The sequence below is a fragment of the Nomascus leucogenys genome, chromosome 4, assembly GCF_006542625.1.
Source record: "Nomascus leucogenys isolate Asia chromosome 4, Asia_NLE_v1, whole genome shotgun sequence".
Taxonomy (NCBI): domain Eukaryota; kingdom Metazoa; phylum Chordata; class Mammalia; order Primates; family Hylobatidae; genus Nomascus; species Nomascus leucogenys.
The window spans coordinates 48,828,180-48,841,797 of record NC_044384.1 but is presented as its reverse complement, the minus strand read 5'-3'; the positions used below and the strand labels follow the sequence as shown (position 1 = coordinate 48,841,797).

Genomic DNA, 13,618 nt, shown 5'->3' with positions numbered 1-13,618 from the left:
TAACAGACGTGAGCCACCATGCCCAGCCAAGTACATTTATTTGATTCGTGTAAAAGCAGCAGAAGAAACACTTATAAACACACCTGAATTGCACTGAGCTTTTATGGTGTGTTAAAATAAAGCATCTGGTTTTAAATAAAGAAGGGAAAAGCAAAGAAAATAAAACAGTGTATTAACGATGAATTAAGGTACAGCTGAAGTAATTAACAATAGATTAAATGGATCAATAATTACCATATCATACATTAGTCATGTTTGACACCTTCCAAAAATTATCTAAAATATGTTACTTGGACACATACATAAACTCAGGGGTAGAATTAACTCCGTAGTAAAACAATTTGACAAGTGACCTTACCTCTATTTATAGAGAATGTCAGTAAACACAATTGATACGATTTTTATTATAAAAGTTACAGAAATTTCCAGATTTAATCACCTAGAAAACTTTGTTTTAATCTGCTTAATCATAAGGAAGATTGTTCTGTATATTTGTTTGACAGGCTCCTCAGAATCTAAATATTTATATCTTTTGCCTTTCTTACCACCATGTAAATTGTAGAACTGTTGGTGCAAAGATCAAAAGAAAACCTAGACTGAGGGACCAAAAGATGGCATAAGGTTTGGAAAGATATGTGGGCTGAGTGTGAAGGGAACGTTTTCCAAGCATTATAACAAGAGTGCATTGACTTGAGGTGGAGACAAAACATTAAAAGGTAATGTAAGCTGGCTGGAGGGAAAGCATCAGATCTGAAATCAGATCAGGCTCATTGCTGTGAAGATATGTTAGAAGGCAAGTTAGAGTCCCATTGTTAGAAGAAGAAGAAGATGCCAGATATTGATCCTGGCAGCTTAGGTTCTCAAAAACACTTGCTGGTTCATGTCTTTTTATATATTCCCTGTGATATTCCAGAGTCACTCACATAGGGCCTCCACTATGACATGCAAATAAGGCATCTGGCAAGTGGCAAAGCCAGGATGCAAACTCAGTTCTAACTGTGGGTTAGAACAAAGAAGCAGAAAAAATAACACAAAAGAAAGAGGAAGGAGGAGGTGGGCGAGGCGGATGACTGGGGGAAGAAAATAAAAAGAGTGTTGGCTTCTGCAACACATATACTAAAATTGTACATCAATGACACAGAGATTATTAGCATGACCCCTGCACAGGGATAACATGCAAACTTTGTGAAACATTTCATAGAAATTGAAGAATGGGACAGGCATGGTGGCTCACGCCTGTAATCCCAGCACTTTGGGAGGCTGAGGTGGGTGGATCACTTGAGGTTAGGAGTTTGAGACCAGCCTGGCCAACACGATGAAATCCCGTCTCTACTAAAAATAGAAACACAAAAATTAGCCAGGCGTGGTGGTGTGTGCCTGTAATCCCACCTACTTGGGATGCTGAGGCAGGAGAATTGTGTGAACCTGGGAGAGGGAGGTTGCAGTGAGCCGAGATCACAGCGCTTCACTCCAGTTTGGGCGACAGAATGAGACTCCATTTCCAAAAAAAAAAAAAAGAATGTTTTAAAAAGAAGAGAAAGCAAAGAAAGAAGATGAAAAGGAAGAGAAGGAAAAAAGAAGAAAACATGTGTACAAACATTTAACCTATGGTGCAGACACTATTATAGCTCATGTCTCTACTCTGCTCAAAACCATCCAATAGATCTTATTCCAAGTGAGATCTCATATCATTATTACTTTTTAAATTTTGCTTGTTTGTTTGTTTGATTGTTTTGAGACAAGGTCTCACTCTGTCACCCCAGCTGGAGTGCAGTGACACAATCATAGCTCACTCAGCCTCCAACTACTCGGCTCAAGTGATCCTCCTGCCTCAGCCTCCCAAGTAACTGGGCCTACAGGCATGTGCCACCACACTAGCTAATTTATTTAATTTTTTGTAGAGATGAGGTCTCACTATGTTGCCCAGACTGGTCTTGAGCTCCAGATCTCAAGCAATCCTCTCGTCTCAGCTTTCCAAAGTGCTAGAATTATAGATGTGAGCCACCATGCCTGGCCTCCCATCTGCTATCACAGTCAATGACCCTACAGACCCTGGCTTCCCACTGTTGCCTTCTCTTCATCTCCTGTTACTCTTCCTTGCTCTCAGTCAAGTTCAGCTGCATCCACTTTATTGAACATATCAAGCAAAATAGCACCTCAGGGCGCTTGAGTTAGCTGTTTCCTTTCCCCTGAAGTTCTCTGCCCATTTTTGCCCCATGCCCACTGGCTTGCTCCCTCACTTCCTTTCACTTCCTTCAGTTCTCTACTCAAATACCGCCTTTTCGTAAGAGCGTCCTTCGACCACTCTTAATAAAATAAAAACCTGCCATCGTTCTCTATGCCCCTCACTCTGCTTTATTTTTCTTCGTATTATTTATTGCTGCATGATGTATTATACATGTATTTGTACATTTGTTTATTACCTGTCTCCCCTCTGTTTCTGGGATGCAATTGACAAGAGAACACAGATTTTGACATTTTATTCACTGCTACATCTTTAGCCTCTAGAACTGTGTGTGCTTGGCATGTGGTAGGTAGTTCACCAAGAAATATTTGTCAAAGTTTGAATGACTGAATAACTGAACAATCGAATGAAGAGCCCTGTTTTAGAGAACAAACTGAAGCACAGAGAAACTAAGTAGCTTGGCCAGGTCACTTGGAAAGTTAAACATTTTTCTCATGGTAAGCCAAACAATTATTGTATCTGTTTAGATGTGCATGTGTCTGCATATGTGCGTGTGCCTGCGTGCGTATGTGCATGTGTGCATGTGTCTGCGTGTGTGTGCCTGTGTGTGTGCACAAGTGTGCGTGTGCATGTCTGTGTGTGTGCATCTGTGTGCGCATGTGTGTCTGTGTGTGTGCGTGTATGTCTGTGTGCATGTGTGTGCATGTATGCAGTCTCTGTGTGTGTGCATATGTGTGCGTGTGTGTGCGCGTGTGTGTGCATGTGTGTTTATGTGTTGTCCTTCTCTTTGGATCATTGTTCTTTTGTTGCCTTGTCCTCGTCTATCAACACAATAATCTGATTCTGTTGTTAGTTTGGTATGCATGTTGATGTATAGATTGGAGATAGGAAATTATGATAGATAGCTGACATGATTTGTTTAATTGTATTACCAAGAAAATCTGGTGAGAAAGGTTGGTTAGATTCAAAAATTACAACTTTTTGAAGCACTAGTATAAAATAGTATTTAAAAAAAAATTTTGAGAAGTCCTCTTCTGAAGATCTTAAGAGCAGAAATCCTTTACTTTGATTTCCAATTAATTGAAGAGGCATATAATCCTTGAAATTCAGACACAATCTATGGATAGAAGAATGAGGAGAACCCTAATTTTAACCTAATTAAATTGTTTTTGTTTCACTCTTGCCACCTGCCTAAATGGGGAGGATGTCAAGATAAAGACAAAAGTTATGAAAAAATAAAGGTATATTTTCTACATCTGAATTTGTGATTGATTATATGATTTGTAGTCTAAGTTAACACATAAATAAAATTGAATTCCTTCTAAATGATATGTGATCTTTCTGGATCAAGAGGCTGAGGTGAGTGGCTTTCTTTTGAAGAGTACATACAGCATTCCAAGCTTTAGACTGAGAAAGGTATTCATGTTACACTACTCTGAGACATTGCTTTGTGGATCAGAGATATCCCGCTTCAACTAAGGTGGAACCACAGAACGAAAACGTGACTAAACCAATATGATTCTGAGAAAACTCATGTCACTTTTTTCTTCTCTACTTTTCTCTTTCTATGCCTTATATGCTTAAGACCTTTTTTTATATTTCCCCAAATAAACCTATATAATATATATCTGCTTTAATGTGTCTGTGATGATTCACATTAAGAAAAAAAAACAGAGATCTCAATGTATTAGAAATGTCTGTGAAATTCTTCTTTAGCTTGGAACACATTACATTATGTCACAGAAACTTGAAAAGTCTATGAGCCGTAATTTTAATGTCACAGCACAATTCTATAACTGGTAGTGCAATTTATGCAGAATCAGATTACATATGTACAGGGAGTGAATCTATTAAGGTTAAAACTAGAATCTATCTTTTAATAAAATAAATTACACATTTGTATTGCACAATGCACATTTACCTTAAGGTATTCGGAAAATAAAACAATAAAATCAATATAAACTATGTGAGAATTCAGTAGCAAAATACTCAGACCCCTTGTGGAATTATATTGCATCTATTAGTTTGAGCCAATAGTGTTCATAGTGCATATATTCCTCCCACTATGGTTGCATTGTGCATGGGAGGCAGAGAAATATTCTTGAATGTGTAAGTTGCAGCTGTAGCTTTCTTCAAATTGGTTTCTGAAGATCCTTTTCTCTTTGAAGTTGTCCTTAGTAACAACAATCCTGGCACTGTCAATGTGTCTGTCCAGCCCCACGTGTCTATTCGTGTTTGTTCATGGGCGTGGGAGAGGTCTGAGTCACTGCAGGGTGTGTCCCCCACTTTCTTGTAGATACTTGAAAAGGAGCCATGCACACTGGTGCCCAGCGGCAAAGACAGAACACCTGGAGGACTCACGTGGAACTTAGATAACCCACCCCCGCTCCAAAAAAAAACGAAAAGTGCAAACCAGTTTATCTCCAAAGGAAATGTTTCTTGCCTCTTTTTCATTAATTTCCAGTTGTTCTTTTGTTTGACTAGTGGGTAAGAATCTCAGTTCACTTCTCCTATGTTCCAGAAACTTAGCTTCTTTTATTTTTCTGTTGGTCAATTTCTATTTAGAGTCCTAACTGAACCAAAGTCATAGAAATAAATCTGTCTTTGGGATTTTTTCACCCCGATGTTTCTGAGGCTGAGTGTAAATTTTGCCTACTCCTGTGGGGTAATAAGGGTTCTGGGTAAGGACGGCATCTGGTGTTTGGTCATAAACTTACACAGGTGGTCACTGAGGCAGCTCTTACTCCGGTCATGGTCACCTGGGAGCTTCAGACCAGGAATTTCCATGTTCATTTTATGGTTTACTTACATAGTAGCTAAGAAGCGCTGAGAGGCCAAGTTGCTTAAATGGGATGAGAGCTGGGCAATAAGAACAAATCAAACACCAGAAAAGAAAAAAAAGTGTTACAGAATTTTTGTGTGTATTACAATCTCATGCTTTTGGGGAGAAAAACTAATTTCTTCCCCATCTTCCCAGGTGCCCATACTAAATCCTGTGGTCTGTCTGTTCTCTGGAAGGTAAAATGTTGGGCAGCCAATAGACAGGGACAGAAGCTCCTGGGGAGGGTCTCTTGAAACTCAACAAAGCACAGTCTGGGAGAAAGAGCATCTTATATAGAGGCAAATGTGATCATTTTTAAGTAGATTTGATGCTGCTACTTTTTTGGTGAATTTATTTTAGAGCAGAGGCTAGTATTTTAGTGCAAGCCACTCTCAATCATGAACGTAAAAAGTCTAGGCAAGGACTCCCTAAAGACGTTCAGTGGTGTTACACAGAATGCGTTCTGGCACAGGAATGTAGCATGTTATTTTCAGCAGACATTACCCTCCAGAATGGATTCTATTTTCGACAGCATGCTGACTAATGCATAGAGCAGGTTGACAGAAACATGGATCCATTTAGATAGTTCAGATCTGAACAAGAGCAGATTTTCAACTCAAGTTTCAGCTTTTTAGAAGGTTTTACCCTTTGAGTACAGTAGAATTATGCCTGGATTTATAAATTTTTATCCAGAAGGTATTTTTCAGCTTAAATAAAATTAAACAATTTTAATTTTTCCAAAGCAAAGTTAAACTAATTTTTAAAATTATTTCATTAAAATTATTTTAATAGGAATTACTTTCTGCTTATATTTTACAATGAAAATTGAATCATTTGATTAATTGGCCCCTTATATAAAATTAAACCATTTATAGTATTTGCATTGTTAGTTTTCTTTGTGAACATTTATGCTAGCCAATTTTTATAACTGTAAATTTTTGCCAAGAAGATATGATGCTTCCACAAGTAACAAGTATTTGTACATACTGCTATACTTATTATCAGATCTATTTTTGCTTTATCTTATTTGATGTTCCTTTTAAAAATACTTATTTTGAATTTGATAGAAGACTGATAATTATATTTGTTTCTGAGAAAAGCCTGAACAAGTCCTTTCAGATATTCTAGGATTTCATTCCCAAGTAAAGGGATGCATGAACAGTCCTCATTTCAGTGAAAGAAGCCAGACACACAAGGCCACACCTGTATGATTTCATTTATATGAATGTCCAGAGTAGGCAAATCCATAGAGACAGAAAAGATATTAGTGGTTGCCAGGGGATAATGCAGGGAGGGGAAGAGGAGAATGACTGCTTAAAAGGTTTCCTCCTGGGGTGTTGAAAATGTTCCAGAACTAGATAGTGGTAACAGTTGCACAACATTTTAAATGTACTAAAGTCACTGAATTATACACTTTAAAATGGTGAAAATGATGAATTTTAACCACTCATAACCATATTTTATGAATTTTACCATTTTTTAAGTAAAGGGAAAAGAAGGTTCTGAGATTCAAACCTTTGCAATCAAAATAAACTGTCGAATAGAGAAGCCCATAAACATATTCTGAATACTATTTAATTTTTCTGCCCATGAAACCAAGCCCAATTCTAAATAATATAAGAGCCAAAATAAACCGTCTAAGCTGGTATTAACCTTTTTCTTAAATTAAAAATGTTATCAGTTTGACAGGTGCAGCAAACCACCATGGGACACATTTACCTATGTAACAAACCTCCACATCCTGCACATGTATCCTGGAACTTAAAATAAAATAAAATAATAAAATAAAATAAGTGTTATCAATGTTCATTGTGAAAAAATCAATACAGAAAGAATAAATCATCAATTCCATTGTCTGGAAATCATGTTTTGGGATTATATATATGCACAAACTTTATTTCCCTAAAAAGAGATTAGATATTGTTCGGTAGTATATCCAACTACATAATTTTACCAACTACCTCACACTTATAATTCTTTTACTATGTGCAGGCAGTGTTCTATGTACTTTAAGTATATTAACTAATTTAATCATTCAACAACCCCATGAGGTTGGCATTGTTCATTGATTTTAATGAGAAAGCTAAGAGAGGAAATAAGTAGCCTTTCAAAGGTCACACAGAAGTAAGTGACAGATCCAGGATTCATATCCAAGCATTCCTGCTCTAGTGTCCATGCTTCTCAACCATTATGACCCAATATTCAACCAAATCAATACTGAAGACACTTGAAATGTATCCGGTATTTTGCTATTACAAACAAAAATCCAATGAACATTCTTGAAGCCATACACAAAAATAATGGTTACAATAGAAGTTACTGGAATTGAAATTTTGGTTCAACCTACATTAAAATGTAAGGCTTTTGATATAACTAATAGATTTTTGAAATGATCAGTCTTATGTCTGTGGGGGAGCACACTCCTGCATGGGGAAAAGATTCACTGTAAAGCACAGAGCACCTTTATGGTTGGATCATCTTGTGATTAAATTTCAGGCGTTATCTATCCTGTAAGTGGCAGAATCAATACTGCAATATTGCCTGCTTTTCTTTTTAACTCATGTTTTCCCTTGACTACACTGCTTCTCAAAGTAAAACCCCTGTGTCAGTGTACTATTCATGGACTACTCTGCAATTATAACCACCTTCTAATACTTTTAATACCCAATCAAAATTTATTATACATATGTATACATAGATACTCATCTGTAAAGTTGTGCTTCAAAATAGTGATCTCTTCCCAACATTACAATATATATTAATGATGTCAACAATTTGATAATGAAACATTGTCCAAAATATTCCCCATTAATGCAACAAAGACATAATTGAGTATTTCTATTTCCATACCAGCCGTAAGCACAATTTTGCAAAGTGATCATCTTAGAATTATTTAATCTCTAAATACAGCAAAAACAAGAAACCAAGTTAATATTGTTTTATTACATCCCCCCATGTCTGTAAATATTACTTTACACATCCAATTTTTGCTTATTTTAAGCAGCCAAGTTTCTTTAAAAGCAAAGTAACTTCTTTTAATAGAAATATTAAAGCTCTGTTTAAAACATTGCAAAACTAACCCCACTGCATTTTAGACAGCTGCTTCCTTACAAAAGTAAGAAAAAACATTCTGTACATTTACATAAAAAATTCTAAATCATTCACTGGGGAAAAAATGAAAGCTTTAAAAATGTATTTTCTTGCACACTCAAATACCATAAATTTCACCTTACACATAAAGGAAATAATACTACGTATGTGAAAGTCAAATAAAATATAGAAATGAATCCCTAAAATTAAATTTTCATTTGAGAGAAAAGAATTACAAATTAGGGCATACATGCAGACCAGGCGGTTTTCAGCATGTTCAAAGAACAAAGAGACGGTTAGAGGTTTTATAAACAGGGAAGTGATACTGGTTGCTCTTTGAGAAAGTTTATCAGCACTAGTAAGGTCTTGGGGAGGTGGCAGGTTTTGATTGGCGAGTGAGGGAGTGCGCAAAACACAGTGGGTGTTTCAGTAGCCATTAGATAAAACTGACTTCTGGTTACAGCAGGCAATTTCAGCAACTAGGCTTGCAGAGAAATCCATTCTCGGAGCAATATTTTGTGCCCTGAGTTCTTTCTCCCCCTGGCTTCTCGACTGTCTTTTGGTTGAGTATTTCAAGATTGATCCAATTCGTATGATCAACTTTCACACATGTTCAAAATGATTACATTAAAAGAAGAAGACTTTAAACGGAAAACAAGGCTGGGCCTGGTGGCTCACACCTCTAATCCCAGCACTTTGGGAGGGCGAGGCAGGCGGATCACGAGGTCAGGACATCGAGACCATCCTGGCTAATATGGTGAAACCCCGTCTCTACTAAAAATACAAAAAATTAGCCAGGCGTAGTGGCGGGTACCTGTAGTCCCAGCAACTTGGGAGGCTGAGGCAGGAGAATGGCGTGAACCCGGGAGGCGGAGCTTTCAGTGAGCAGAGATTGGAGCCACTGCACTCCAGCCTGGACGTCAGAGCGACACTCCGTCTCAAAAAAAAAAAAAAGGGAAAATAAAAAGTCTAAGTCTAAAACGTATAGATTTCAGGGTCAAATTAGAAAACAGAAAATGTAGGAATAAATCAGAATTTTAGATACACATTTAATTCATAGACCTTCTTAGTGCCCAGAGGGAGGGCTACAGAAGGAATACAGCAATTCCCATGAATGCCTTGTTTGTTCTGCACAACCAGTTCAGGCTTATCCTGCAAATGCCTTCAGACTCATCATGCAGTCAGCTCTGTCTCCTTGATTTCTCACTCCAAATAAGGTGAGCCATAGAGAAGAGGTTGGCTGATCCCTCACTGGACTCAAATAGCAGTTGCCATTGGCCTGAGAAAGGAAAAGGCAGGGCCAAGCCTAGGAAAAAGTATGAAGAAGACGATGTTGCCTTTACTCCCACCCATATTCCTTGTGGCCTCTCCTTGCCCTTGAAGGCCTGCATCTTCATGTTGCCCTCTGACTGTCCAAATAAACTACTTGGGCTGCTTTCTCCCAAAGTTCCCTCTGTTCTAAAATGACAACTTCATCTTTTTCTTTCATACATTCAAAATTTCTATTCTTCTATTATTTTAAAATTTCTCTGGAGAAAGCAAACTGATTAAAAATTAATTCATGCTGAAGGATGGTGGAAAACTTGGAGTCACTTAAGGGAATCTCTGCTGGAGGTGTCGCTGACAATGTTAGCAGGAAGCCAAAAGAAGGGGGCCCACGAGGCCTGGCTTTCCTTGATTCACACCAATGCCACTCAGAAGAAGGGCAGTGAGGAGAAAAATGAAATTTTGTAGCTCCCAGGCCCTGATCAGGTGTCAAGTTTGTGGGGCTTAGGTCTAAGGACAATCAATCACCCCAGGGTGCTTTCAGTAAGATCCTTCCCTCAGCTCCCTCTAGCCTCTAAACTGTAGGAGGACATGGTTATTTGGATCTAAATTAAAAAGATGTTGGTCAATATAAGAGAGAACAGAAACAGCAATAGAGGATTTAACTTCAGTAAAGGTAAGTTTTAAAATGTTTTTGTTATTAGTTCCCCAAAAAAAACACCTCATCTCTGGACCCTTGCTACCAAAAAGCAGGGAACCTTAGCTACAGCGAGTATTCCCCAGTTTGCTGCTAACTTGTGGATACAGAAATCTCGAAACAGACTGCAAAGCAAACCTACTGTTCCACTGGGTTCCCTATTTCCTTCCCACAGAAACCAGAAAAGTTTAATTTGTTTACAATTTTGAACAAATTACACAAATTGGACAGGAACTATTTCCTCATAAACTCAATTATAATGTAGCATTGAAGAGCTAGGCCTAGGAAGCTCTCTCTTTTTTCTATTGTAGGACAAACTATACCCCAGCCTCATTTCAAGTTTTTACCATTTTCCTCTTTGTTTTCATTTCATTTTAAATGTTGCATTGATTAATAATAATACACATACACACATTTATTTCCAACTATATTTCTATAGAAAATTGCCACTTCATAGGGCACTTCAACAAATTTTGCCTCCAAAGTCAAATGACTTTGGTAGTGCGGCAGGGGTGAGTCCCAATTCTTTATGAGCTGCAACATTTTTAATTTAATTCAGTATTCATTGTTTCTTTTCCAAAACTTTCTTCACATACTGATATTCAATATTTCTTGTTTATTTTTTAAACTATCACTCAAAGTGAATATATAATAATGTGATATTAGCATAACTTAGCTATTGTTGGACTGATACTTATCCAACATATTTATTATTAAAATATCTGTAGAAAAAAGAGCAGATGCTTTAGAGACCTTAATTCCAGTGCTGGAGTTTGAGATTTACCAGTTGTCTGTTTTAACATTTTTCACTTTTTGGAAAAGATAAGCAACAACTTGCTTTAAAAATAGAAATTGGTGAGTAGCATAATTCAAAATTGAGAAAAAAATCATCATATACATACATGTTGAAATTGAACTTTACAATATTACTTTTGGAAACCTCCAGAATGTCTGGCAAAGACCTAATTGTAGCACTGTGACATTATCTCTTTGTGCATGCTTCTGCTAATGTAATAAATTTGGGTTCCAAATTATTTAAAAAGTCAAGGCCATCTTCTTCCTGTTTTTCACTGCAGCAGCCCACAGAACCAGCTGGAGATCCTCTTCCCTCATAGTTATAAGTGAGAACATAATCTTGGGATGGCATGTGGTCTTCATTCTGATTACATCGATGCAATTTCTGTAAAATTTTTTAAAAAATGAATTGTATTATAGTTTTAAACAACTTAAATATATGAACATAAAATTTATTTTTATTTACCTTTTATGTTTAATTTTTAACCAGTGTGTCCTCTAATGGATTCCTACACACAAAAAATGCACATGATTGGTCTATATCACAACCATACCATAAAGTCAGTATAGTTTACATTTCTAGTAATCCATATAAATAAAAAATCATGTATACAAGTTTTATATTTAAGTACATTCAAGTTATCATTAAATGCTTATCCCTAAATTTTATACACAGAGGTCAGCCTAGTCTAAAACATAGAGACAATAGTCATACTGGTTAGGAGTTTCAGATAGGGTGTCAAACAGCCATGGTTGTGAGTCAAAGCTCTGGCTTTACCAACTAGCTATATGACTTTGGGCAAGTGACCAAATATCCTTTAGTCTCAGTGACCACCTAACAAGATTATTTTAGAAATTAATGACAAAATAATAATGCATAATACACATATTATGCCCAGCACATATTAAAGGTAAAATACATGTTAACTTGAATCACTATTATATGCAGTTATAAAGTAGGTAGGATTTACCACATTAACTTCCGAATCAAGTTCCAAGATACCCAAACATGGCAAAATATATACATGCACCGAAAAGTTCAATGAAATTAAAAGGAATGAACATAATCCATGTTGCAAAGACTGGGCTTTTGTAATGAAGCTGCCATGCATTCAGCCACATCTACCCTCTCTGCCACTGGCCTGTCTGCCAACTCGTCTACTGCCGTGTCTCCTCCCTTTCCTCACCTGTGTGCCCACTCCTTGCCTATGTGGAGTTCATTGGCGTGGCTTACGTTCTTTCTTCATGACACTGTTAGCCTTACCTCCCATTACGTGGTGTGCAACTGAGGAAACCTCCTAAGACTATGTCTTAAGCTTCACTCCATCTCAACCTGATATTACATGAATACTGACTGTCTAGAAGTAGAAAAAGAATTAACACTTGAATTTGACCCTCCAAAATGCTATGGATCCATAACCTACAGCCCTATACCAGAGTATCACCCATTTGCATTCCATCCAAGGATTAAAGATCCACTGTTTGTCCTGCAATGGCACTGGTATCCTCTGATAAAAGGGGTAAAAATTTAGTCCAGAAGAGTATCTAATCCAGTGACTTTCTACCTAGCTGCACATTTGAATCATCTCAGAAATGTAAAACAAAAACAAAATAAACAAAAAAGCCCAAATTCATTAAATTAGAATCTTTTAGAATAAAACACAGACATTAGTATGTTTTAAAAGCTCCATAGAGGATTTTGCCAAGCCCAGTGGCTCATGCCTATAATCCCGGCACTTTGGGAGGCCAAGGTGGGTGGATCACTTGAGCCTGGGAATGGGAGACCAACCTGGGCAACATGGCAAAACACCTTCTCCACAAAAAATACAAAATTTAGCCAGGTGTGGTGGTGTACACCTGTAGTCCAAGCTACTCAGGGGGCTGACATAGAAGGATCACCTGAGCCCAGGAGGTGAAGGCTGCAGTGAGCGGAGATTGTACCACTGAACTCCAGCCTCAGCAACAGAGCAAGACCCTGTCTTTAAAAACAAAACAAAAAAAAAGTAAAGAAAAGAAAGAAAAAACCTTCTGCTTCATAGGGGATTTTGGTATGAACAGAGAATTCCTTATTTTGATTCCTTCTTTCTTTCATATTCTTGCTTTCCTTAGAATAAAAGCACTTTACATTTGCATAGTGCTTTGTATATTTAAAATATGTCCTGCAATGGTGACTATAGTTAATAATAGTATATGTTATATTTCAAAATTGCAAAGAAAGTACATTTCAAATGTTCTCACCATGAAAAATAAGTATTTGAGGTGATGCATATGTTAAGTGTGATTTAATCATTCTCCATTGCAGACATAAGTCATAATATCACTTTGTGCCCTATAAACATATACAATTAAATTTTGTCAATTTGCAATAAGATAAAAAATATATATAAATCATGCTATTTAATCTTTATCCTAAAACTGCGTACAAATGTTGGTGTTTTCACAGAGAAATATAGGTTTCATTTGAAAAGTTTGTAATTGTGAGGAATAGAATTGCTTTCACAATCTTCTAGATCAAAAGGGTTCATGAGGTAAATACACAACTAAAAATGAGACATTAGTGAAGAGTATTAAAAACCTCCTATATTTATGGGATTGTATAAATTAAATGAAATATGAAAAATGAAATAAAATCTCTTTTAAATTAAATAATGTAACAAAATCAAAGAGCACAGGAAAATGAACAGAGCAAGCAAGAGAAAGCCCACAGAAAAATATAGAAAATATATGTTAATTTGAATTATCTATTTTTCTCCATTCGGAGGTT

General features: G+C 36.8%; 1 protein-coding gene and 1 pseudogene across 2 annotated transcripts in view; one reads left to right on the top strand and one right to left on the bottom strand.

Moving 5' to 3' along the window:
• The first annotated feature begins 1,092 nt into the window (after window positions 1-1,092).
• Window positions 1,093-1,205, top strand: LOC115834912 (annotated as a pseudogene).
• A 6,034-nt stretch (window positions 1,206-7,239) lies between these two features.
• DSC3 (desmocollin 3) overlaps window positions 7,240-13,618 on the bottom strand; it is a 51,922-nt gene continuing 45,543 nt past the window's right edge. Inside the window, exons 16-17 of one of the 2 annotated variants that reach the window (XM_003261973.3) lie at window positions 11,321-11,363; window positions 7,240-11,239 (exon numbers count right to left, since the gene is read on the bottom strand). In XM_003261973.3, the coding sequence (XP_003262021.1) occupies window positions 11,337-11,363 (27 nt within the window). In that variant the 3' untranslated portion in view covers window positions 7,240-11,239; window positions 11,321-11,336. The remainder of the gene's footprint in view (window positions 11,240-11,320; window positions 11,364-13,618) is intronic. The other variant, XM_003261972.3, reaches the window with a different exon arrangement.